This window comes from Martes martes, assembly GCF_963455335.1.
Source record: "Martes martes genome assembly, chromosome: 6".
In the NCBI taxonomy this organism is placed as follows: domain Eukaryota; kingdom Metazoa; phylum Chordata; class Mammalia; order Carnivora; family Mustelidae; genus Martes; species Martes martes.
The window spans coordinates 89,567,333-89,589,188 of NC_137893.1; the positions used below are offsets into that span (position 1 = coordinate 89,567,333).

General features: G+C 54.4%; 1 protein-coding gene across 11 annotated transcripts in view; it reads left to right on the plus strand.

Moving 5' to 3' along the window:
- TJAP1 (tight junction associated protein 1) overlaps positions 1–21,763 on the plus strand; it is a 23,500-nt gene extending 1,737 nt beyond the window's left edge. For 3 of the 11 annotated variants that reach the window (XM_080806255.1, XM_080806247.1, XM_080806256.1), the window contains 8 exons: positions 14,167–14,270; positions 15,012–15,137; positions 16,748–16,776; positions 17,541–17,702; positions 17,925–17,991; positions 19,016–19,123; positions 19,227–19,310; positions 19,993–21,763. In XM_080806255.1, coding sequence (XP_080662381.1) covers positions 15,039–15,137; positions 16,748–16,776; positions 17,541–17,702; positions 17,925–17,991; positions 19,016–19,123; positions 19,227–19,310; positions 19,993–21,087 — 1,644 coding nt within the window. In that variant the 5' untranslated portion in view covers positions 14,167–14,270; positions 15,012–15,038 and the 3' untranslated portion in view covers positions 21,088–21,763. Of the gene's footprint in view, positions 1–7,506; positions 7,646–7,737; positions 7,867–8,247; positions 8,696–14,166; positions 14,271–15,011; positions 15,138–16,747; positions 16,777–17,540; positions 17,703–17,924; positions 17,992–18,238; positions 18,269–19,015; positions 19,124–19,226; positions 19,311–19,992 lie in introns of those variants that run through there. The other 8 variants (XM_080806249.1, XM_080806250.1, XM_080806251.1 and 5 more) reach the window with 8 other exon arrangements.
- Positions 21,764–21,856: the final 93 nt, after the last annotated feature.

Genomic DNA, 21,856 nt, shown 5'->3' on the forward strand with positions numbered 1-21,856 from the left:
GGTTGGGAGTTTTCTCTTTCTGAAGACAGTTTGTGGACTCCCCCCTTAGAGTTGTGATCAGCCAGGAGAGTGTGGGGAGCACACCTAGAAGTTAATGACTCAGGAGCCAGAATTCCTTGTACAAATTCTGGCTTTGCCATTTGTAGCTCTGTGACCTTTAGAAATTGTACCATAACCTTATGGTAAGGTTGTCGTGAGGGTTAAATAAATGTGTTTAGAACAGTGACTGACACTCCATATGTATTTGTTGTTATTGTGCTGGTCAGATCTCAGCACTGACTTCATCGTTGTACTAGGTGTCTCTCTCTGGCGGCCCTGTACTGGTTTGAGCTTCTGTCTTGATGTTAGAGAGATGCGGCACAGGTTTTGAATAGTGTAGATTTTGCATGTAGTGAAAACATCTTCATTAAACTATTTAAAGTGATGTTAAAATGCCCATGATTTCCTTTTTGAAGTTGTGAGGTTTTAGAGTTGCCGTTGCAGTTGAGCTATAACAAGAGCAGTGCTCAATGAGCATCTTCTGTGTGTCTGGCACTGTTGTAAGTGCCTTAAATGTATTACCTAATTTAATTTTGTAACAACCCTACGAAGCAAACACTTCCATTGTCTCCATTTTACAGATGAGTAAATAGAGGACAGGGTGGTTAATTTGCTCAAGGTCACCCAGCTCGTAAGGGGCAGAGCTGAAGATTTGAACCCAGACCATCTGGCTTCAGCAATTGAGCATCCTTTTTTTTTTTTTTTTTTTGGATTTGGTATGAAATTAACTCTTTACTAAATATGACTAGTGGCAATTTATATCTCTTATTTGTTTGTCATAATGGTTAGATTGTAGTAAACTTTTTTGATTTATTTAAAATATGTTTTAGGACCTGAGCTCTTCATCATAGCTCTCTCCTTCTCAGATATAAAAACTGGTACAGGGACTGTGGGAGGGAGCCCACTGCCCTCTTAGCCAAGTCTGGACTCTCCACGATTCAGCCTGGTGATTGCCCTTTAGAAAACCTTGGACCTGGGTTGGGTGAGCAGGCTGACAACGAGAATCCACTCTTAGCATACCTTAAAGGGGGGGATGTATTAATGAAGACATAAATAAAAGGCTCATTTCTGACTTTGATTACTGACAGGAGCAGCTGAAGTAGCCATGGGGTTAAATTCATAGACAATCTGGATGCCATCTTTGTTTTAAAAAGAGCGGGTAGCAAACTACACACAAAAAACGAAACAGGTGGCGTTTTAACCAGTGTCAGCCCCCCAGCCTGAGGGGAAAGTGGAAGACAGCTCCTGTGGTCAAGAATGGTCCTGGCTTGGAGCTCTGCAAGTGCTTGCTGGCCAGTCTCTTTGTCTTTAGCCAGCCAGGAATCCCACGTGCAGCCTTGGGGCAGAGGTGTGCCCGAGGTTTGATTGGGGCAGAGGTGTGCCCGAGGTTTGATTGACGGGCTTTCCTTGCCCTGCACTTAAGGATCACTCTTCCCCTGCTTCTGAGTCACGTCCTGTCTATTTAACATGCCCACAGGGCCCATCTTTTTCTTTAGTAAATGACTCTACTTTGCCATCAGAGTAGGCACGCGCCTGATGTCTGAGCAGATTTCAGGGGAGTGGGGGGCTCAGGATTTAGGGCTTTTTCTGGGAATTCCCACCCACCCCTTGAATGACCTTTTTCTACTTGTTGTGGCACATGAAATTTTGAAAGTTAGTATCTATCAGTGTCTTTTCCCCTCCACCATTAACCGAGGAGCCTCCTGTGTCAGGATAACATACTTTATCTTGATTTGTGCTGCAGTCAGCGTGCTGAAACGTGTAATCTCCGTGAAGTATACCTTTGTGTTTTGGTAGAAGTCATCAGACTTACTGAATTCAGGTTTCTTTTTAGCAAATGCTTGAGCTGCAGGGTGAAGGCTGATGGATTTGGAGTTAGTTCTCTGCCTTTACTGTTCTGGTTTTGTCGTTCTCAAAGTCCATTTCTTCTCTTAACACCCCTTATTTGAGAGTATTCTTTGCATCTAATCCCTTCACCTTTTCCTCACCACCATATTCTGAGTAGTGTCAGGGACCTCTGGATAAACCCGGCCTTCGTTTCTCACCGGGATTCAGCCTCTTCTTTTTCTTTTTCTTTCTTTCTTTTTTTTTTTTTTAGATTTTATTTATTTATTTGAAAGAGAAAGAGTGAGTGAGAGAGCACAAGTGAGGGGAGGGTCTTAGGGAAAGGGAGAAGCAGACTCCCCCGCTGAGCAGGGAGCCCGACGTTAGGCTCCAACCCAGGACCACCGGATCATGACCTGAGCCAAAAGCGGCTGCCCAACCAGCCAAAAGCGGCTGCCCAACCAACTGAGCCACCGAGGCGCCCTGTGGATTAGCAGCTCTGTGAACTTATCCTGTCTAGCTTCTGGGCCTTTGCGCTTTGCTGGCCCTGCTGTTTGGAATGCGCTGCCCCCTCCATCCTAACCTACCTCTTTGTCCTTTATTGATTGATTGATTGATTGATTGTAAAGACTCTATCTTTAAGTAATCTCTACACCCAACATGGGGCTTGAACTACAATCCCAAGATGAAGAGTCACACACTCTACCAACTGAGCCAGCCAGGAACCCCCCACATTTGTCCTTTAGGTCTTGGTTTAAATGTCCCTTAATTGGGATTCCCTACTCCTTTTGTGCCTTTCCTTTGTGCCTCTGTGTTAACGCTTAGGCTGCATTGTAGTTGTTTGTTTACTTGTCTGACTGTCCCAAGACTGTTAGTGCCCTGACAACAGGGACCATGTCTTAGTCATTATTGTATTCTACCTTTTGGGATCGTGCAAGGCACTGAATCGGCACTTTGTGATGCGGTGGGGTATATAGAATGCATGAAACGTGGTGGGCAGTCTCTCCCCCTCTCCAGTCTGTCTCGCAAGCTGTTGTGAGAAATGTCTTCCAATGAAAAACACTGTCTCTTCCCATAAAAATGCCATGGTTTCTCCCTTGTTGAGGACACAGTCCACACTCTAGCTCAGCGTGCAGAAAGGTTGTTTACAGACTGGCCCCAGCTCAACCCTCTAGTCTGAGTTGCAGTCACCCACTTCATCTGCCCTGTGCTTCATTGCTCCCGAATTTCCCACTGCTCCTGAACATGCTGTGGCCATCCATTTACTTTCTTCTTCGCTTGTGCATTTTACTCTCCGTGGTTGCCCCCTTCTCTGAAACTCTGCTCGTGCTCGTCTCCTAGGACCCCACTGGTCTGTCACCTCCTGTGAGAAGTCTTCCCCGCTTTCCTTTCCTCCTCTTGGCACCCATAGCACATTGTGGTTTTGGCATTTACCATATTGTATGGTGATTTCTCTGTTTACTTGTTGGCCTCTTTCATTTAGCTGACCCTCTGTAGAGGAGAGACCCTTCCTGATCATGGGATGAGGGTGAGGGGGTGGGGAGTTGGGAGTGAGGTGAGCCGTGTGATAGAGTCTGATTTTGGAGCGAGGCTGACCTGGTTGAAATCTTGATTCTGCGACTTAAGCCAGCAGTGTAACTTTGGACAACTGGCTTAAGTAATAGGGTCACGTTATCTTTTTTGTAGGAGTATCGAGCATTAGAGATGATGAATTCATGGCGTGTAGCATGGCGCCTGTCATACGAAGGATACTCAGTTAATATTTGTTTAGTAAATGAATTCCATTGTGGAAAACACAATGGATAAGAAAAGGCTTTGTTTTATTCAAGCTAGAATAACACTTTTGATTTCTGCCAGGAGCATTTTTGAGGTGGAAGTAAAATTGGGAGTCTCTATAGCAAAGCAATATAAAGGCTGAGGCTAGGGACATCATCAGTGCAAAATAGTTGATGTTTCGCCCCATCTTTTGTATTGTAATGACTCCTCTGATGGATCCCCTTTATGTGAGGATGGTGGTGACCTTGGTGGATAGAGATGGGGGTGGGTAGGTGGTAGATTTGTAATGTAGTTCAGGCTATGGATGACTGGGTAGGGTGTTTGAGGATTCATGTTCCCTGGTGTTTTATGGATTGAAAACTGTTGGATGAAGCTGATAGAACACATCTAGGCATTCAGGAAGCCAGACTTCTTGGCCCTAGTTTTCTTAGGGCTTTCATGATCTTGTGTTGCAGAACCAGGCCTAACACAGCTACTCCCCAGAAATAGGGCTGGTATCTGGGAGTTCACTGTCCCTTCTTTGCCTTTTTGTTTTTAGTGTAATTGATGAGGGTGGTTCTTAGGGCACCAGTTCCCAACAAACACCCAAGGAATGTGTTTCCAGAAGTCTAGACTTCTTAATTATATAATGCCAGCTGGTGTTCCAGTTTGAGTTTATAGTCCAGATGAGGAAGATATGTTTGAGTTTTTCAGAGGGCAGCCTTCTTGTCTGGTCCTTGAACCCCTCCCCCCAGCCAGCCGCCTCTCCTCTGGGCTCTCAAAGCATGTACCAAACTGTAATGCAAGTGGCTATTAACCTGTCTCCCCTTCCTCCCAACTTGGGGCAAGATCTTTTATCTCTGGAAGTTTCTTAGAGGCCCTCCATGGTAGGTGCTGAGCAATTCCCAGTTACTGTGTGACCCAGACCGGTCCTTCTTGAAAGGAAAGCAGATAGGATCTCTCCTTTGAACTCTTAGGAAACAAGGTCCTGCATAAACAAAAGGTGATAGGATTAGCAGTTAGCATTACTAATTATTGTGGAGCTAATGCGGTTCAGTGATCTTCCAGGTACTTGGCTCAGCGGTTTCCCTCTTTAGCCTTCATATGTTCTAGTAACACATCCCTAAGCCAGCAGAAGAGGTTAAAAGCAGAGGTGAAGCTCACACCAGTGTATTTTCTTGCCAGTCACCATCTTTTAACAAGTCTGGCTGCTGGCATCCTCTTTGTTACTCATTAAGTTCCTCTGATTGCTCCATAACCTCCTTGCTTTCCTGGCCGTAGTGCTCATTGTCTGGGTGTGCTTCTGCTCACAGCCAGGGCCTGCTACAACCTTGTTAATGCCTACATGAATCAAAAGGACGAGACCAGTAGCTGAGAGTGACATGATGGCGTTTTCCCTGGGCTCTGCCCCTTGTCCCTCAGTGTGGGAGTGCATGTTGCAATGTGGCATATCTTTGCCGGTGGCGTCTTGGCAGGGCTGGTAAGATGCTTCGTATGTTCATCCAGTTGGAGAGGAGATTGGGTGAGGCAGCAGGACCGGGTTGTGCTGTGTACGTTTAGGCTTCAGAGGGGCTGAGTCTTCCTGGACTGGCCATGAGTGTGAGAGTGGGACCTCTTCTTTGTTAGTTACTGTCTCGTAAGTGCCAGCTATCTGCGAGGTGACCTTTAGAAGCTGGGAAGGACATGGCCTTCCATTTGTGAAGAGCTCTATGCTTTCCCGGTGAACTGTGGGGGGGGGGCATTCTCCCTGAGGGCAGGGGCCAGGAAGTCAGTCTAGACTGTGCTGGCTTCACCGTGTGCTTCTTTCAGCTAACAGTAGGATAGAATGCTGGGTTTATCATTTGGGGTACTAAACAGGCCTCTGCACCTTCCCAGGTAAGCCCGGGGGGATTTCAGTCTCAGAAGCCTCAGAGGGCTTTACATCAGGGCAGAATCGTCAGGACTTTCCTGTTGCTCCCTACAGGAGGCTTCTACGCCAGTTCTGTCTGTGGTCTTGGGCAAATCACTTGTCTTCTCTGTCCCTTCAGAATGGGAGAACGCCACCTGTTCTGTGGGTCTCACTAGGCTACAAGGATCAAAGGACATACAGTGGAAGGGAAAGCACTTCCGGGATGGTAAAGCACAGCGCGGATGGAGGGCTTTTGTCCCGTTTGTCCAGGAATTCTGTTTTCATCATAAGCATAATATGGGTCCTTGCATAAAATACCTGCCATACAGAAACATATGCAAAAGGAAAAGTAAAAAGACCCTCCCTTTCTTCCCCCACTGCCCCTGTCTAAACCCCTTTCCCAAAGACAGGGAACTATCCTGTTTCCTTCTAATCATTTTCATGTGCTTCTAGACATTCCTCCTCATGTATCTCTTGTAAAATAAACACGACTCAGTAGTAGTACATGCTGTTCTTCAACTTGCTCTGCTCATCTAACACTTTCCCTGGGGTCAAGTAGCCCCTGTTGGAGCCTCCTTCCCAGCTAAGGGGCTTCCTTGGGGGCTGGCTTCTTGGGAGGGATGGAGAGTCTTTACTAGAGGTTCTTGCCACAGCAGGCATGCTGGTTGTTTCTGAGGGGTGGTTTTTTATGCTGCAATGAGGTCACCCGGCAGGAGTGCCCTGAGTGGGAATTGGGATGGTTCTAAACGTGGTGTGGGCACCATCGCTTCCGCCTCACGTGCATTTCTTTCCTCCGCGCTTCTGTGCTCTGAGGCCAGAAAGAGAGTAAACTTACCTGATTTCTCAACCTTAGTTTTAACACAGAGACAGTCCCTGCTTTCTGAAACCTTGGATTACCTAGGTTACTTGCTGCTCTGTGTTTTGAAAGCAAACCAGACCCAGCTGGTGTTTTTCTGTTTTATTTGTTAGTGAGGATTCTGAAGGGAGCCTGTCAATGGGCATGCATTCTTAGCAGTCTAGGGAAGAGGTCAGAGCCTATAGGAAGAGATGTTCTCTCCTTGGTGGTTATCTCCCTCTCTGGGGTCAGGCCTTGGCCTTTTGGGCTCTGCGGCTGTTGTCAGCATTACAGGGAGCCCTGGGAGTAGGCAATTGGGAATGATTAACCTAGGCTTGGGAGAAGGGCCAGGCCCCTATGTGGTGTCAGGTGGTCGCTGTTTTCCCTCTACCCTGAGTCATGTCATCCACAGGACTTTCCAGACAGAAGGGGAATCCTTCTGTTTTTTCCTTGCCAACATGAGGCCCTCCTCTGTGAGCACAAGCAGTATTTGCTCAGTATTTGCTGCTGCATTTGCTGTGCTCTCCTCTCCTGCCGCTCCAGGGGTCCATTTTGTGGGTTTTCTGGGACCTTGCTACTACGGCTCCATTTGTCTTGTGATCTCTAAGCCAGAGCAGGTTACTTCGCTAGGGTGGTTCTGGAGGCTTCTGGAGAGATTTTCTCCTTTTCCCTGGGCTTGCTGTGATGGGAACACTAGAGTCTCTGGGCACTGCTCGTTCTGAGCGGGTGGAATGGTCGCTGCCGGAAGTGTGAGGAGCCTGGCTGCAGCATGGCCTTTATCCTTGCTCTCTGGACTCCTCTGGGGCCAGCTCCCTGGGAAGCGCCATCCCCTGGCCTGCCCCTCAGCTGGCCCAGCTTTGGGCCAGGTCACACACTGCCCCATTGTGTGGTGCCTTCCATGCGCTTCTTGTTGCAGTCTCTGATCCCTGCTCCAGTCCTCTCCCAGCCCCTTGCCTCGGAGCCCGCGGGAGGTGGCAGGGTGGGCTCTGCTGACACAGGCCTGGAATGGGTGGCAGCGGCAGCCGTGGCTGGCTTTGTTACGATAGCCCCTTCCCAGCTAACCCCTTCCCGCTTTCGGAGCTATGGTGCAGCCTGGCAACCATGTCCAGGGAGAAGGCGGGACTGGGAAGCTGCCCCCTAGCAGCAGTGCCCCCTTCCATCACAGCTCTCCTCTCCTCGGCTTGACCGACCAGAGAGCCCTGTCACGTGGGGTCAGCCAGCTGGACTCACTGGCTGGCAGGGGGCATGCTGCGCTTCCACCTGGCATGATTTTTGGATGGGAGAAGGCCCCCGAGGGTCTAGTGGTAAGTCTGGAGGAGCTTGCCCTGTCAGAAGAGCGCAGCGTGTACCCTCAGGCATCTTGCAGCTTGGCATTCCTTCTGCTCTCTCTTTGCAGCTCCGGAGTTGGGCTGCTCTCAACCAAGCTGTCTGTTTATATGGAGTGCCTGGAGGGCGTCTGCCATGAGTCTGTCGCTAACCGTGCTAACCAGGAGAGCTGGCTGGTGGGGGAGAAGACACTAACCCTGTGAGTCTAACCTGGGCCAGCTAGCCTGCCCTGGGGGGTACCATCAAGCAGTGCCTCAGTCACCCCTCCCCCTCCCCCAGCCAGCCTGGCTGCCTCTTCCCCTTACCTTATGCCTTCTCTGCTCTCTTGTCCTTACTGCTGTCCCTCCACCTTCCCAGTCTCCTTGCTGTGGTGGTGAGGGGGGGATGTTTCTCTTCAGTCCACTTTAAGCATTATGGAGTTTGAGAACATCTCGCAGTTACCATGCTCTGTTTCACAGCTTGGAGACAGATGGAGCCAGAATGGGAGGGAAGTTTTCTTCTTAGCTAGATAGTTGCTTCCCTTTGTCAAGTGGGGAGGATTGAATGGTGTCCCCATTATTCTCACCCAGGATAATCATTTAGGATCAACTGCAAGGTTCTCCTTAAGGTTTGGGGGGGGGGTGACGAAAACTGTGGCCTGGCTGTGGGAAACTCCCTGGGCAGAGAGTGAAGCTGAAAGCTTGAGTCCAGAACTAGGTAGTCACCTGAGATAGAGCTCGTGGCACCCGTTGCTTGAGTAGGTGGAATGGGTGGACTTTGGCCCCCCACTGCCTTCCCTCTGTGGAGCTTCAGGTGGACTTTAACCAGGAAGAGCTGGAAGGGCACCTCCACCAGAGCAAAGGGGACCTGGCTTTGGATTCCACAGTGGGCCTGGGAGAGGCCTTGGCTTCAAACTGAGAGGCTGGTGAAGAGCCTGCTATAGAGAAGCTCCTGCCAGATTCCCTGCTCCTTCCAGGGTTGGAAAGGAGAAGGGGGCTCTGGGGATAGCAGGAAGGTGGATTGCTCGGACTCCCTGGTGTTCTGCACAGGTAACTCCTTAGACAGCCTGTCTGGCTCCAGCCTCTGGAGTCTGTGTGGTATGGGGCAGCTTGGGACCTGGAGGCCCTCTGGGTGGGCTCTCTTTCCCTTGGGCCAGGAAGGAGAAGCAGGGAGCTTCCTGCGCGTATGGGGTGGGAATGCGTAAATGTGCGAGGGTGTAGGGGCTGCCTGGTGTGTAGGGACCCTGAGTCGGGAGGAGCCAGCTGGGGGGTGGGGGGTACCTGGTGTCTGGCCAGGAAAACAAGAGGGACCTACAGCGGAGAGCTGGCTTAGGGCTACCCCTTACCTTGCCTTAGGCGGGGGCATGGCGAATTTTGGGCCCCTTAGGCGGGGGCATGGGGACTTTTGGGCCCTGCCTTTATTTAGGGGACGTTGCTTGGATCATCAGCAATAATTGTCTTCAGGCCCTTTGTTCCTGTCAGGTGTTGCTTGACTGAGAGGCCAGCTGGATAGACTTGAGGTATTTGCTCAGGTGGGAGCCAGGTGAGCTCTCCAAGGTCCCCAGCACTGGATTAAGAGTCCTCGGGCTTACTCTGGGGCAGAATAATTCCCACCCACTTTTTAAAAACCTGTCGGTCTGTGCCAGTTAGAGCAGGCAGGGGGCCAGGTCAGGGCCGCAGGCAACGTGTCCCAAGAGGGTGAGATGGTACTTGCCTAGAGGGGTGGCAGGCATGGCTGCTGGAGGGGCAGCAGGGCTGGTCTGGGCACAGACTGGCATCTCCCAGCCTAGTCATCGGCCCAGAGCAGAGCCTGCCCAGGCCCCACCCCGTGCTCTGCTGGCTGCTTGCCTGCCACGCGCACAGGATTGCTGAGGGCTTTGCTCATGTACCTCAGGAACAGCTGCATGCCGGAAACGGGGGGCTGGCAGCAAGCAGGAGGGGCACCCGGGGGGCAATGAAGGGGAGGGCTGAACCCAGCCAGCTTTGGTGGGATGGGCTCGCCGTGCAGGGGTCACTGACACTCGAGGTAGAGAGGGGCTGTATTAATTGTGTGTGTGTGTGGGGGGGGGTTGCTCCTTGCAGGCAATCTCCAGGGCCTCTGCTGGGTGGCCTGGCTACAGGGCTGGCCCTGGCAGGGTGGTGGTTCGTGTTTCTTTGGCCTCAGTCAAATGCAGACCCTGAATTTCAGAGGCTTGAGAGGCAGCCAGACTTGTATGGCAGGAGTGTGCCCTGCCCCCAAAGGCACAACTTCCTCCAGGCCTGTGGAGTTCAGAGACGCTATCCAGGGCTTACAGCTGAAGGCAGTTCCCACAGAGGAGGAGGCACTAGGCCCTGTGTGATCAGACATTCATGTTTTAGCCATTGATGAGCAGCTTTAGGAAGGGCCTGTGTTTATTTTTGTTACTTGTATCATGCTGGGTTCCACAGGGGAATTAAGGCAGCATAAAACACAAATGGAGTGTTCTGGGAAAGGGCTGATTTCCTTTCATTCTCAAAGCAATAGCAATTGCTAAATGAGTGATTCTGTTTGACTTTCTTCAAGTGAATTATGAAGAGCTGTAGTGATTTTTGTGGTGATGTGTGGCCCTTCCCTGATGGTCTCTCGCTTGCTTGAGTCGGTGACACCTATGAGTAGAAAGGCATTGTCGTAGGTTTGAGAATGGCCTGAGCCCAGATAAGCTGTTGGGGCCATAATTTTTTACAGAGTGTGGGTGATGTGGGGAGCAGGGGAGGCAGCCGGGCTCTCTAGGGCAAGGCAGGAGAACCGGGGAAGGTGGAATGAGGTCCTGGTGTGGGACTTGAGCACCTGGAGACCTCCATGGGGCAGACTAAAGTGTCAAAAGCCACAGAGCCACACCCATTTTGGTTTCACTCCCATCTCCTTCTGCAGGGGGAGAGCTGGATACTTAGACCTCCCCTCCTCTCCTGTACTTTTGGCTTTGCCTTGGGCAGACCTACAGAAAAGATGGCAGAAGGAAGTGAGAGGGTGCCCTGGGCTCTTGGGCTTAAACCTTCTTGCTGTCACCTACTGTGGGTATTTGCAGAGAGTGGGAGTGAGGATATGGTTTGGAGAAAATCTGGATTCTGAAGGTTTCCTCTCCTTATCCTGCTCCATCTCTAGCAGTGGTGACTGCTGACTGTGGTGGCAGCCCCAGGTCACATCCGGGCACTTAACTACAAAAAGGAGCAGGTGTGAGTCCTGTCTCCTGGGTAAAGAGGGATGCTTGGCAAATTTTTTGTCCTTTGATTAAAGGCTACTGCCCCATGTCCGGCACACATTTTTCCTTATATCTGCCTCTGACTACACTCTGCTCAGCTGTGCAGTGGGTTCACAGTGCAGGTCTGCTGTGCGTGCTGAGTCCCATTTCTAATGAAAGTAGACTTTGTTCTCTGGAGGCGGCTAATCGTGCCCCTTGGGCTGTAATCAGGGAGAAGGTATTTAATATAGGGCAGGCGGCAACAGGCGGCCTGCACTGACTGGCAGATTGCAACATGGCAATTAGGAAGCTCTCACCCCCCTCTCCGCCCCAGCAGGGCCCTCATCTCCTCTGAGCAGAGTTTGAGTGAGTGAAGAATGAATGCTATGCCGAGGAGGACTGGGGAGGTGAGGCTTGGGGGCGGGGTCCTCGAGAAGAGCCACTTTCCCTTCTGGAGGCTGCTCTGGGTGTCTCCCTCAGCAGTGCCTTCAGGGCCCCAGACCAGACTGGGTCACCTAGGCCTCAGCTGTTCTTGTAGTGCAAACCTAGCTTTGCGATCTGGTATCCCCACATCCTGAGTCCTCTGCCCCCAGTTCCTTGAAGCTCAGGTTGTGTGGGGTGAGGGGTGGGAGTGGGCTTCTTCTTGGTCAATTTCTAGACCTTCCAAAAGACCATTTTCTTGGAGATGTCCTGGAGCCAGCTCAGCAGACGGAGGCCGGGACCCCAGAGGCCGCTTGCTTGCTTATCCTGGCCTGTATCCCGTTCTGAGTTACTCAGCTGCTTTCCCTGGAGACTTCCTCTTCTTGACAGGGGATTGGACTGAAACATGCCAAGGCAACATGGGAATCTTTGGATAAAGGAGACATGGCCAGTGGAGGCCACAGCTGGTAGCTGGGTCTTGCCGATGGGACTGCTCTGCTGTCTTGCAGCTCACCTTTTATCTTCTGGCTGTGGGCCTGGTGTCCAGCTGCTTCTCGCTTTGTTCTCCAGTACCCCTGGCATGGCTCCCTCCAGGGTCTGTCCTGCCCTGCTGTGCTTCCAGTCAAGGACAGTGGCCTGTGAGGCCCATCACATTCCTGTTCAGTGCTGGAATTGGCTCCCCACTCTAACACCCCCCCCCCCACCATGGGCTGGATCTGGGGGCACTTAGCACATCTCAGGAGTTGGAACTAGGGCCCCAGCACATACTGGTATTTATTGACATGGGGCAGGGAGTGAGAGAGTGAGACAGACTCCCTTCATGGGCTTGTGTCAGGGACACTGCAGGCTCCCTCACAGACTGTCTCCCTAGTGGGCCTTGCCTTATGCTTCCCCAGTTGGGAGTGGCTCCCCTCCTCGTGGCTCTGGTGTGTATGGAAAGAGTATGCTCTGGCCAGGATAGATAACTGCCTGCCATTGCTGGCTCCATTCATCCCAGAGTGTCCGCGTTTGCAGTACTCCTCCCATCTCCCTGCCAGCCACTTCCACACTGTACCTCAGCAAGCCAGGTTATCTGGCGCGGAAAGCCCTGGGAGTATATGGTGTGAGGCCAGGAAGTGGAGACTTGACATCAAGATGACCAGGATGTGTGACAGGTAGAACTAGGGCCCCAGGACATGGAGTGAAGGCCACTGTCCTTCGGCTGGTATCCCCAGGTACCTGAGCACATCAGTGTGCTCCCGGTCTGCCTGCCTGCCACCCATTCAGTGTCCTGGTGCCTAGAGGCCAGAGTGGGTATTAGCAAGAATAGGGCTAAGGAAGAAAAGAGGCTGAGAATCGAGGGGTTCCGCAGCATGACCTTCAGGGAGAAGGGGACTACTCAGCTGCTGGGGGAGCAGATGGGGAAGGGAGCAGGCCCAACTTGAGCCCCCTCACGCCTGGATTTTGCAGAGGTTCTTGGCTCCCTGTGTCTCTTACTCTGCGTCTCTGGCTGTCCCCCTTTCTAACTCAGGTACCCCACACTTACACCCTCTGAGTATTAGCACCCAGCTATCCAGGCTGGCTTGGAACTTTCTGGGCCTTCCCCCAGGCTATAGGAGCTCCCACCCTAGGGCCCGCAGGAGGGGTAGCCCCGGGGAACCTGCGGGGGTGACTTGTTTGCTCCCCCACACCCTAGGAATGTGCTGTCCTTTTGGGCCCGCCCGGATTCCTGCGCAGGGAGTCAGCTCAACACAGCACGCTGCCCGTGCCCTGTGGGGACATGTCCGCCTACCCATCAAAGGGGTGGAGGTTGGCGGCTCGTGCCGGCTGCCATACCCCAGCTCCCCCTAGAACCCCAAGCCAGAGACCAGGCTGCCCAGACAGAGGAGGGAGGCCACTCCTGCTTCCCCACCCTCCCTACCCCCTCACTGTTCTTCCTGCCCCAGGCTCTGTTGGAATGTGACAGGAGTCGCGGCTGGGGCATGTCCCGACAGCAGGAACACATGCTTTAACCCGCAAGGCTTCCCTAGGCCCCCAGCTCTATTTAGGAGGATGGCGGCGGGAGTCGGCGGAAGGCGGTGGAAGGCAGCAGAAGGTTGTTTATGCCCAGAAGGCCACCTAAGGTTACTGCCTCCGTGGGCCCCTGTGGTGGCTGCTGCCCCCGTGCTGCGGCCCAGCTCATTACAGGTGCGGGCAGAGCTCAGCGCACCAGAACCTGTGGGTACCTCACCGGTCACTCAGTCCAGCCACCTCTGTGTGGAAGAGGGACCAGTGGAAGAGGGCCGTTGTGACAGCCATTCACACATGGCCAGGGATCTGGGAGGGGGCGAGTGACGGAGGTGAGCCATAGTCACCCTTACTGAGATTGCACAGTCATTGCTCTAACTGCTGCTTTTTCAGATTTTTCTCTCCTGGGCCTACCCTTCCTTGTTGCAAAGTCTGTTTACAACTTTTACACACAGAAGTAGGATTTGGGCTCCTGGAAACATGGCCAGGAACTTTTCCCAGCATCTTGTGGGTCTCTACTAGGCTTTTTCCTGGTGTTCTTTTCTGCAAGCCGTGTTCCCCAAATCTCTTAATTTCCAGACTCCGAGAGACCTGGGAGATGAACAGGACAGATGTGAGGTAGGATAGGGATAGGACAGGACCAGACCTATTCCAGAATCAGGCACGTGGTGAGCTGAGACCACGAGCACATACAAGACGCACATGTGTATCTAGAGCTGTGACTGTGCTCTCATGGAGAAAGGAGCCCCGTGCCTCTGGTCCTCTCCCGCCTCCATTGCTTTCTCCAGATCCCCTGGGCCATGGCTTTTCTGCCTGGCTCTCCCTAGGGGCCTTCCCGGGCCTGGACTGGGTAGGCCGGCTGGGGGCACCAACAGACCCGTGGCTGACACCTGGTTTCCACTTTCTTCCCTTCTCTAGTTTCAGGAGCTGTTGGCTAGAGGAAGTGGAGGGGCCGTGGGATGCAGAGAGCCGAGGGCTAACTCCGGGACAGCAGAACAGAGAGAGCTGCCGACAGTCAGACGGTATGTCCCTGGGAGGCCTGCACCCCGCCTTGGCCCCCTTCCGGCGAGGCTGGCAGGCCAAGGGGCAGGCAGGTGGCCCCTCGTGGTGGGGGGCTGGTGAAAAGAGAGTGGTGGAGGCCAGAGAGTCTTGGCCTCCAGGACTCTCAAGCTTGGAGATGCCCCCCCACTCCGAGGAGCCTGGTTTGGGGGAGCATCTTCAAACCCTTACTTTCTGGATACTTGGCGGGGTGGGGGAATTTGTTTTTTTGTTTTTTTGGGGTTTTTCTGAGCTCACACGTGTGGAACGTTTCCTAAGTGCCAGGTAACTGGTTAGTGGCTTATGTAATCTTCACAACAGGTCTGTAAATTTGGTGCTCTCCTCATCCCCAGTGTAGGGTAGATGAAACTGATGCAGAGGGAATGGGTTTTCTCTCTAAGGCCTTTTTGTAAGGTCACGGAGGGGAGCAGTGGGCTGCTCTTAGATACCTTGTTTCACTACTAAGCCACAGCCTCTCTTCCTGGTGCCCAGGCCATGGGCCCTGCCTTCTGCCTCCCTAGTCTGGTTGCATTGGGCCGTGTCCCCTCCAGCACTCCCCTGACCTGTGGGCACTGATCCACCAGAGTCCAGGTTTCTGATGTCCCCAGCAATGGCCCAGGCCTGTCTGTGTGCCAGGTGGCTCCTACATATGTTCCATTTACAGTCCTTGGCCAGAGGCCTCTTGCCCATGTCTCTGAGCCTCCTCCTTCCTGGCTTCCCCACAGCAGGTTGAGAAGCCCTCACATCCAAGAATGACCAGTGCGGCCCCTGCTAAGAAACCGTACCGCAAGGCACCCCCTGAGCACCGGGAGTTGCGGCTGGACGGTCCAGGATCCCAGCTGGAGCAGGAGGTCAGGAGATGCCTACTCCTACCCTGGCTGGTAGATGCGGGCCCCTGAGGCTGGGTGCCTGACTGACATCTCCCGCCTGAGAGGACTTCTGGGCCCCTGAGCGGGGGCATGGGGGTTGTGCTGCTGTGTCATGCCAGGGGGCTCCTAACTGCAGCACTGCTGGTAGGGGCAGTGCATGCTCACAGGACAGCTGTGAGCACATGACTCCTTGTCAGGGAACCCCAGAGTCTTTGTGGCTCAACAGAAATGCTCTCAGGCAGTATTGTTCTTCTGGCAAGAGGCGGCCCACCAGACGGAGGGGTCCTCACGCTGGAGGCTGGGACTCTGGAGGAGGTGGAAGTGGTGCTCTGGCTTCTTCCCACCAGACCAGCTGTTCTTTGCTATCCCCAGAAGTCCGGCCCTTCCTCCATCTTTGCCTGGTCTGGCTAACACTTGTGAAAGACACACTTCCTGCCAGGAGCTGTGTTAGGTTCTCAGGGGGACTTCTTCAGGCCACTGTGAAACAGTCTCCAAATGGGCTCTCCTCCCTCATTTGGTTTCCTCTCAGGAGGAAATGTGTTTTGCAGTCAGTTTGCCCGGCTGCTTGTCCCCACCCTGTTGCCACACATAGTGCATGTTTGCAGAGCTCCGAGATCTCCGATCCCACGGAGCATCAGGCGTACCATGGCCTGCTGTAGTCCAATTCAGGGTGGGAATGCTGGGACTTGCCTGCTCTCAGTTCAGAGAACATTCAGTAAGAAGGCCAGATACTGTGATAGGTGCCATCCTGTGGGCCTTCCCTTGGTTTTGTAGATGAGGACACTGAGGCTTAGCAAGGTTAGTATAAGCAGAGTGTGGTAGAATGGGATCAAATGTAGGTGTCATTGGCTCCAGAGCCCATGGTCCAGACCACCCACCTCTTTTCCGGCCTGTGATCGGCATTCTGAAGCCGTCACCTCCATTTGGAGCGGGCCTCTTGATGTTTCCCTGCTCTGTGGCTGGCTGAGCTCTGGCTCTTGGGCTATGACCAGAATGGGGGCTTGGGGAAGATTGGGCAGGAGGTTCCAAGCAGGACAAGGAGAAGACACATCACTGCTCTCAGTCAGGACTAGCCCAGAGGCTCTCCTTCATCCATGTTCTGGTTCCTTCTGAGGACCTGAAAGGACCTGATCCTGCCCCATCTTCCCTCCAGGGGTCAAGTGGGCTTTATCAGAGCTCAGAACCCTACTGTAGCTTGCTTGACTTCTTCACTTCTCTGGAAGGTCTCTGCCATGCCTGTGGGGCCCACTACGAGCCCAGGGAATAGCTGGGAGGCTCTGTTTATCCCTGGGAGAAGTAGCATGGGTACCAGGACTCATTTACAACTTGCTCTAGAATTACAAGAGGGTTTGGAAGTGGTGTGGGTAAGGGTGAATGTTGGAAGAGGTTCTCGAACCTCCTGGTTGGCGTGAGAAAGGGTGATCCAGGCTTGCCTAGGCGTTACTGGATTGCCTCCATCTCTCCAGGGCCCACTTCGGTGAGCTTGCTTGGGCTTTAGACGTGGCCCTTTCCAGGGCTTTTTGGAGGGTGGGCAAGCAGGGTGGGCCAGTGGTCTAGGGCTGAGCCTCAAGCTTCCATTTTTTTGTGCCCAGGAACCCCTGACTGATGCGGAGAGGATGAAGTGAGTATCTGCTGCCCAAGAGCCTGCCTTGCCTCAGCACTTCCTTCTTAGCTCCAGGCAAGGCTGTTGGTACTACCGGGCTTTTCATTGGATTAGGGAGAAGTGAAGGTTAGGTGGGGTATTTAGGGATTCTGGGAGGAGGCCTGATGTGGATATTTCCTTCTGAAAAGAGTTTTTGTCCCATGGGCTCCAAGAGAACCTGGAACCAAGGAGGTAGGTGCTCAGAGGGGCCTGCTCTTGTCAAAGAGCCCTTCCCCAGCTCCTGGTCCTCCTGTGCCAGCTGCCTCCCTACAGTCCTTTCTGTCAGCCACATCAGCCCTTTGGAGAGGAGGCAGTGCTAGGCTGGATTTCCAGGAGATTAATAATGGAGCAGCCTGATTGTGCAATGGGGAAACCGGAGCTGGAGGGCTTGGTGGCCGACTGGCTTAGGCTGTAACCAGAGACAGACTGGGAAGTCTTACCCCACACCAGTTCTGCCTTCCCATTCTTCTTCACAGGTGGGGGGTGGATTCTACCATGCCCTCTACTCCCCACCGCCCCCCTCCCCACCTCACTGCCCCCAACCAGGCTGTGTTCTCAGGGCTAGCAAGCCTATGGAATATGCTGCCCCAGACTCAAGACTCCTCAGGGAGTCCCTTGCCCCCACTTTTGCCTATGCTCGTGTCATCCCTACTCCTTCAAGCTTCTTGAGCCCAGCCTGGGGCTCCAGGACTGGCCTGTCTTAATGCTGATTCCCCTCTGCCTTTGACCCCTCACCCTGCCAGGCTCTTGCAGCAGGAGAATGAGGAGCTCCGTCGGCGCCTGGCCTCGGCCACCAGACGCACTGAGGCCCTGGAGCGCGAGCTGGAGATTGGGCAGGACTGCTTGGAGCTGGAGCTGGGCCAGAGCCGTGAGGAGCTAGACAAGTTTAAGGACAAGTTCCGCAGGTGTGGAAGTGAAGGGCCAGGCGCCCATGCACACATATCCCCCTACCCCACCCCATCCATGGGAGGTTAGCCAGAAGAGGCCTCAGAGATCATCTGATTCTTTTGGGGAAACCGAAGCTCTGGGAGGAGAATGACGTGCCCCACATCCCATATCAGGGAGGGGTTGAGGAGGACCTGAAGAGCAGATCTCGACCCAGGGGTCTGCCTTGTGTTCCTCTACAGGCTTCAGAACAGCTACACGGCTTCTCAGAGGACCAACCAGGAGTTGGAGGACAAGCTGCACACGCTGGTAATCTATCGGGTGGCGGAGGGGCATGGGGGCACTTCGGCTGGCACTGTGCTCACGGCAAAGCAGGGGGCTGGGACTTGCCCATGGAGTGCCACTGTGCCCTGGGGCTTGGGGAGGGGGTGGGACAGGGCGGGCAGGGGACCGCAGTGTGCTGTGCGAGTCAGGACTGTCTTAGTGCTCACACTGTTTCTCTTCTCTCCCGGCTTCCCCTCGCGCCGCCGCCGCCGCTGCCGCCCTCTCCCGTCAGGCCTCTCTTAGCCACAGCTGGATCTTTGCAGTTGCGTCTGAGTTTGTGTGTTTTCTCCCTTGCCCTGGCCTCCTCCTCAGCTGAGACCTGGGGTTGCTGGGGCCCCGGCCGTTGATCTCTGCCCACTGCTTTCCTCCTCCTTACGTGAGGCCCGCTCGGTACAGTGCCTCCCTCCTGGGGTGACAGCTGCGGGCCGGCGCTTGGTGCTGGCAGAGGTCCTGACTGATGTCACCGCTGAACACTCACGGCTTCTTGGCTGTGGTGGCAACAAGCCCAAGCCATTTGGGGTGGGGGGGGCACTCCAGCCCCTGAACTGAAGATCAGAGGGCTGCTGCTGAGGCCGCTGCTCCCTCCTGGCTCAACTAGATAATCTCACAGGCGCCCCGGCTGCCACCCCGCCCCACCCCTCCTCCCTCTTCCTAGCCTAGCCTGGAAAGTGCTCCACATGTAGGCTTCGGCTCCTGGGTTTGTACACTTACTCCTTCTCAAGTCCAGCTGCCTGACCTGCTTTGTAGAGCCCCTCGAGGTGCAACTCTTGTATGGTCTCTGTCCTTGGGCCTGGTGGTAGCAGGTCATATTCAGAAAGCCCCCGCCCCACAGCCAGCCCGGAGAACAGGAGAGGTGGCTGGTCTTCTGTCTGTCCATCGTCTGTCTATTCCGTCCGCCTTGGCTGCCCCAGCACCTGTGGCTTCCTGTGTCTCTGGGCTGGGGGGAGGCGGAGGGGAGGGAGGCTAGCTGGGGTGGAGGGGTGAGTTTCACATGGGTTTTGTGCCTCAGATCAAGAAGGCTGAGATGGATAGGAAGACGCTGGACTGGGAGATCGTGGAGCTGACCAATAAGCTGCTGGACGCCAAGAACACCATCAACAAACTGGAGGAGCTCAATGTATGTGCGCTGGAGGACCCTCCCCGCCTGCGGCTGGGTTGGCCCCAGAGTGGCCACACTGCGTGGCGCGGGGCTGGCCGGTGACCCCTGCCTGTATCTGCAGGAACGGTACCGGCTGGACTGCAACCTGGCTGTGCAGCTCCTCAAGTGCAACAAGTCCCACTTCCGCAACCACAAGTTCGCCGATGTGAGCAGAACGTCCCCGCCGCCGCGAGCCCCGCCCCCGGGACTCCTCTCCCTTGGGGTTTGATACCACAGGCCACCGGCCTTCTCTCCTCCTTTCTGCTTTGCCTGTCCCTCGCCTGCATGTCTCCCCTTGAGTCAGTCAGCTCTGCCACTGATTGGTATTCCATGTGCTGTCAGGGGACCATCGCTAGCGCAGGGGCTAGCCTGGCTGGGATTTCTGGAACAGACACAGGGAGAGAGGTGCCCCCTTTTGGGAGCCCATGCCCAAGGTGGGGGTGGCTATTGATCCTAAGAATATCGAGGGGATTTGGCTGAACTGACCGTGTTACCACAGCAGGCGAACTCTCGACTCTAGAGCCTTAGGCCCAAGGCTCACAGGGTCTATAGAAGGAGTAGAGGCGTTCCTGAGGCCGCCGGCCAGAGCAGGTGCCTCAGACTTCCATCTGGTTTGGGAAGAAGCCTCTGTTGAGATGGGGGAGGCTCATGGGCTTTAGTGCTCTGGAATCAGCTGCTGGGTGTGCTCCTCTGACTCTTCAGGTCGTTCGCCCCTGCGGAGCGTCGGTTTGTCTGTGAAGCGAAGCTGTGCGCCAGCCTGGTGTGAGACCAGTGCGGTAGCCATTACTTCTGCTCAGAAGTTGGGAGTATTCATGTGTCTCTTTCCTTTTTCTGCTCTTTTACCCCAGCTGCCCTGTGAGCTACAGGACATGGTCCGGAAACATCTGCACAGTGGTCAAGAAGCTGCCAGCCTGGGCCCCGCCCCTAGCCTGGCACCAGGGGCTGTAGTCCCCACGTCGGTCATCGCCCGAGTGTTAGAGAAGCCAGAGTCTCTACTGCTCAATTCGGTGCAATCAGGCAGTGCCGGGCGCCCCTTGGCTGAGGATGTCTTTGTGCATGTGGACATGAGTGGGGGTGGCCTGGGTGAACCTGCCAGTCCCCCAGCCCGTGGCAGCCCCACCCCACAACCCAATGGAGAATGCCACTCTCTGGGCACTGCCGGGGCCTCCCCAGAGGAGGAGTTGCCCTTGCCAGCCTTTGAGAAGCTGAGTCCCTATCCCACCCCATCTCCACCACACCCGCTCTATCCTGGCCGAAAGGTCATAGAGTTCTCCGAGGATAAGGTGCGAATCCCCCGCAACAGCCCCCTGCCCAACTGCACTTACGCTACGCGCCAGGCCATTTCCTTGAGCCTGGTGGAGGAGGGCGGTGAGCGGGCCCGCCCCAGCCCAGTGCCCAGCAGCCCTGCCTCGGCCCAGGCCTCACCCCACCATGAGCCCAGCCCTCTTCCCCCAGTACTCAGTGTCCCAGCCAGCTCTGCCAGCTCTGAGGAGGACCTGCTTGCCAGCTGGCAGCGGGCATTTGTAGACCGCACACCACCCCCAGCCGCTGTGGCCCAGCGCACAGCCTTTGGACGCGATGCGCTCCTTGACCTGCAGCACCATTTTGCTCTTAGTCCCACCGACAGAGATGAGGAGGTTCCGGCACCTTCTCCACCCAGTGAGAGTGGGCTTTTGCTGCCCACGGAAGCTGACCCTGGCCCTTCCAGGGAGGAGGAGGAAGAGCTGAACCTGCCCATCAGCCCTGAGGAAGAACGCCAGAGTCTGCTGCCCAGTGGTGGTGGCACGGAGGAGGGACCGGTCACTTCCCACACTGAGGGCCGGGCCTGGGCACTCCCCAACTCCAGCCGCCCCCAGCGCAGCCCCAAGAGGATGGGGGTGCACCACCTGCACCGCAAGGACAGCCTGACCCAGGCCCAGGAGCAGGGCAACCTGCTCAACTAGGGTGCCAGCTTGCTTTCCTACCATGGCTACACTGGGACCATGGGAGCCCCCCAACCCTGCCCCAGAGCCCTCCCCCAGGCCAGCACCACTCTGCTCCCTGTGCAGGGGAGGGGGAGTGGGGGAGAGCACACCGGGCTTTTTAGCTGCATTGACTATGACTGGCCCCAGCTTGCCTCGTACCTTTCCCTTTTCTTCATAGAGTATGTACTTCCCAAAGGTAACAGGCAGCTGGGGCTCTAGACCTTTCTTCCGGCCAGCCCAAACTGGGCTGTTCTGGGGTGCTGACAGGTCTGTTACATCAGTGTTCATCTCCCATCCCTGTTTCGCACCCACAAATGGTTTTGTTTGTTTTCCGAGGGTGGGAGGGGAATGTCATTTGGATTATTAACTTCTAATTTCTGTTTTCTGCCTGCTTTCCTCTCAAGTCCTCTGTACAAGCTGTTGCCTTCAAGGGGTCCTTGGGGGATGAGGGAGAGGACTCACTCAGGGCTTGCCTCAGCTGTGTCCATCCTCTCTCTGGGAGGGAGGAGAGGGAGGGATTTGGGGGCCTCAAGCTGGGCTGTGGGTGAGGCCTGGCCCCCTCCCAACCTTGGCTCTAGACTGTTACTCCCAGCTTTGGGAAGTTTTCACATCAATGACTATTTTAAAATTAAAACTATTTTACTGATACTGCCTAATTTGTCTATTAATGGTTTTCCTTGTGCAATTCTTCTCCCCATTCTTTAGCATTCCAAATCCTAGCCAAGTTCTGGTCTTTGCTACTGAGTCC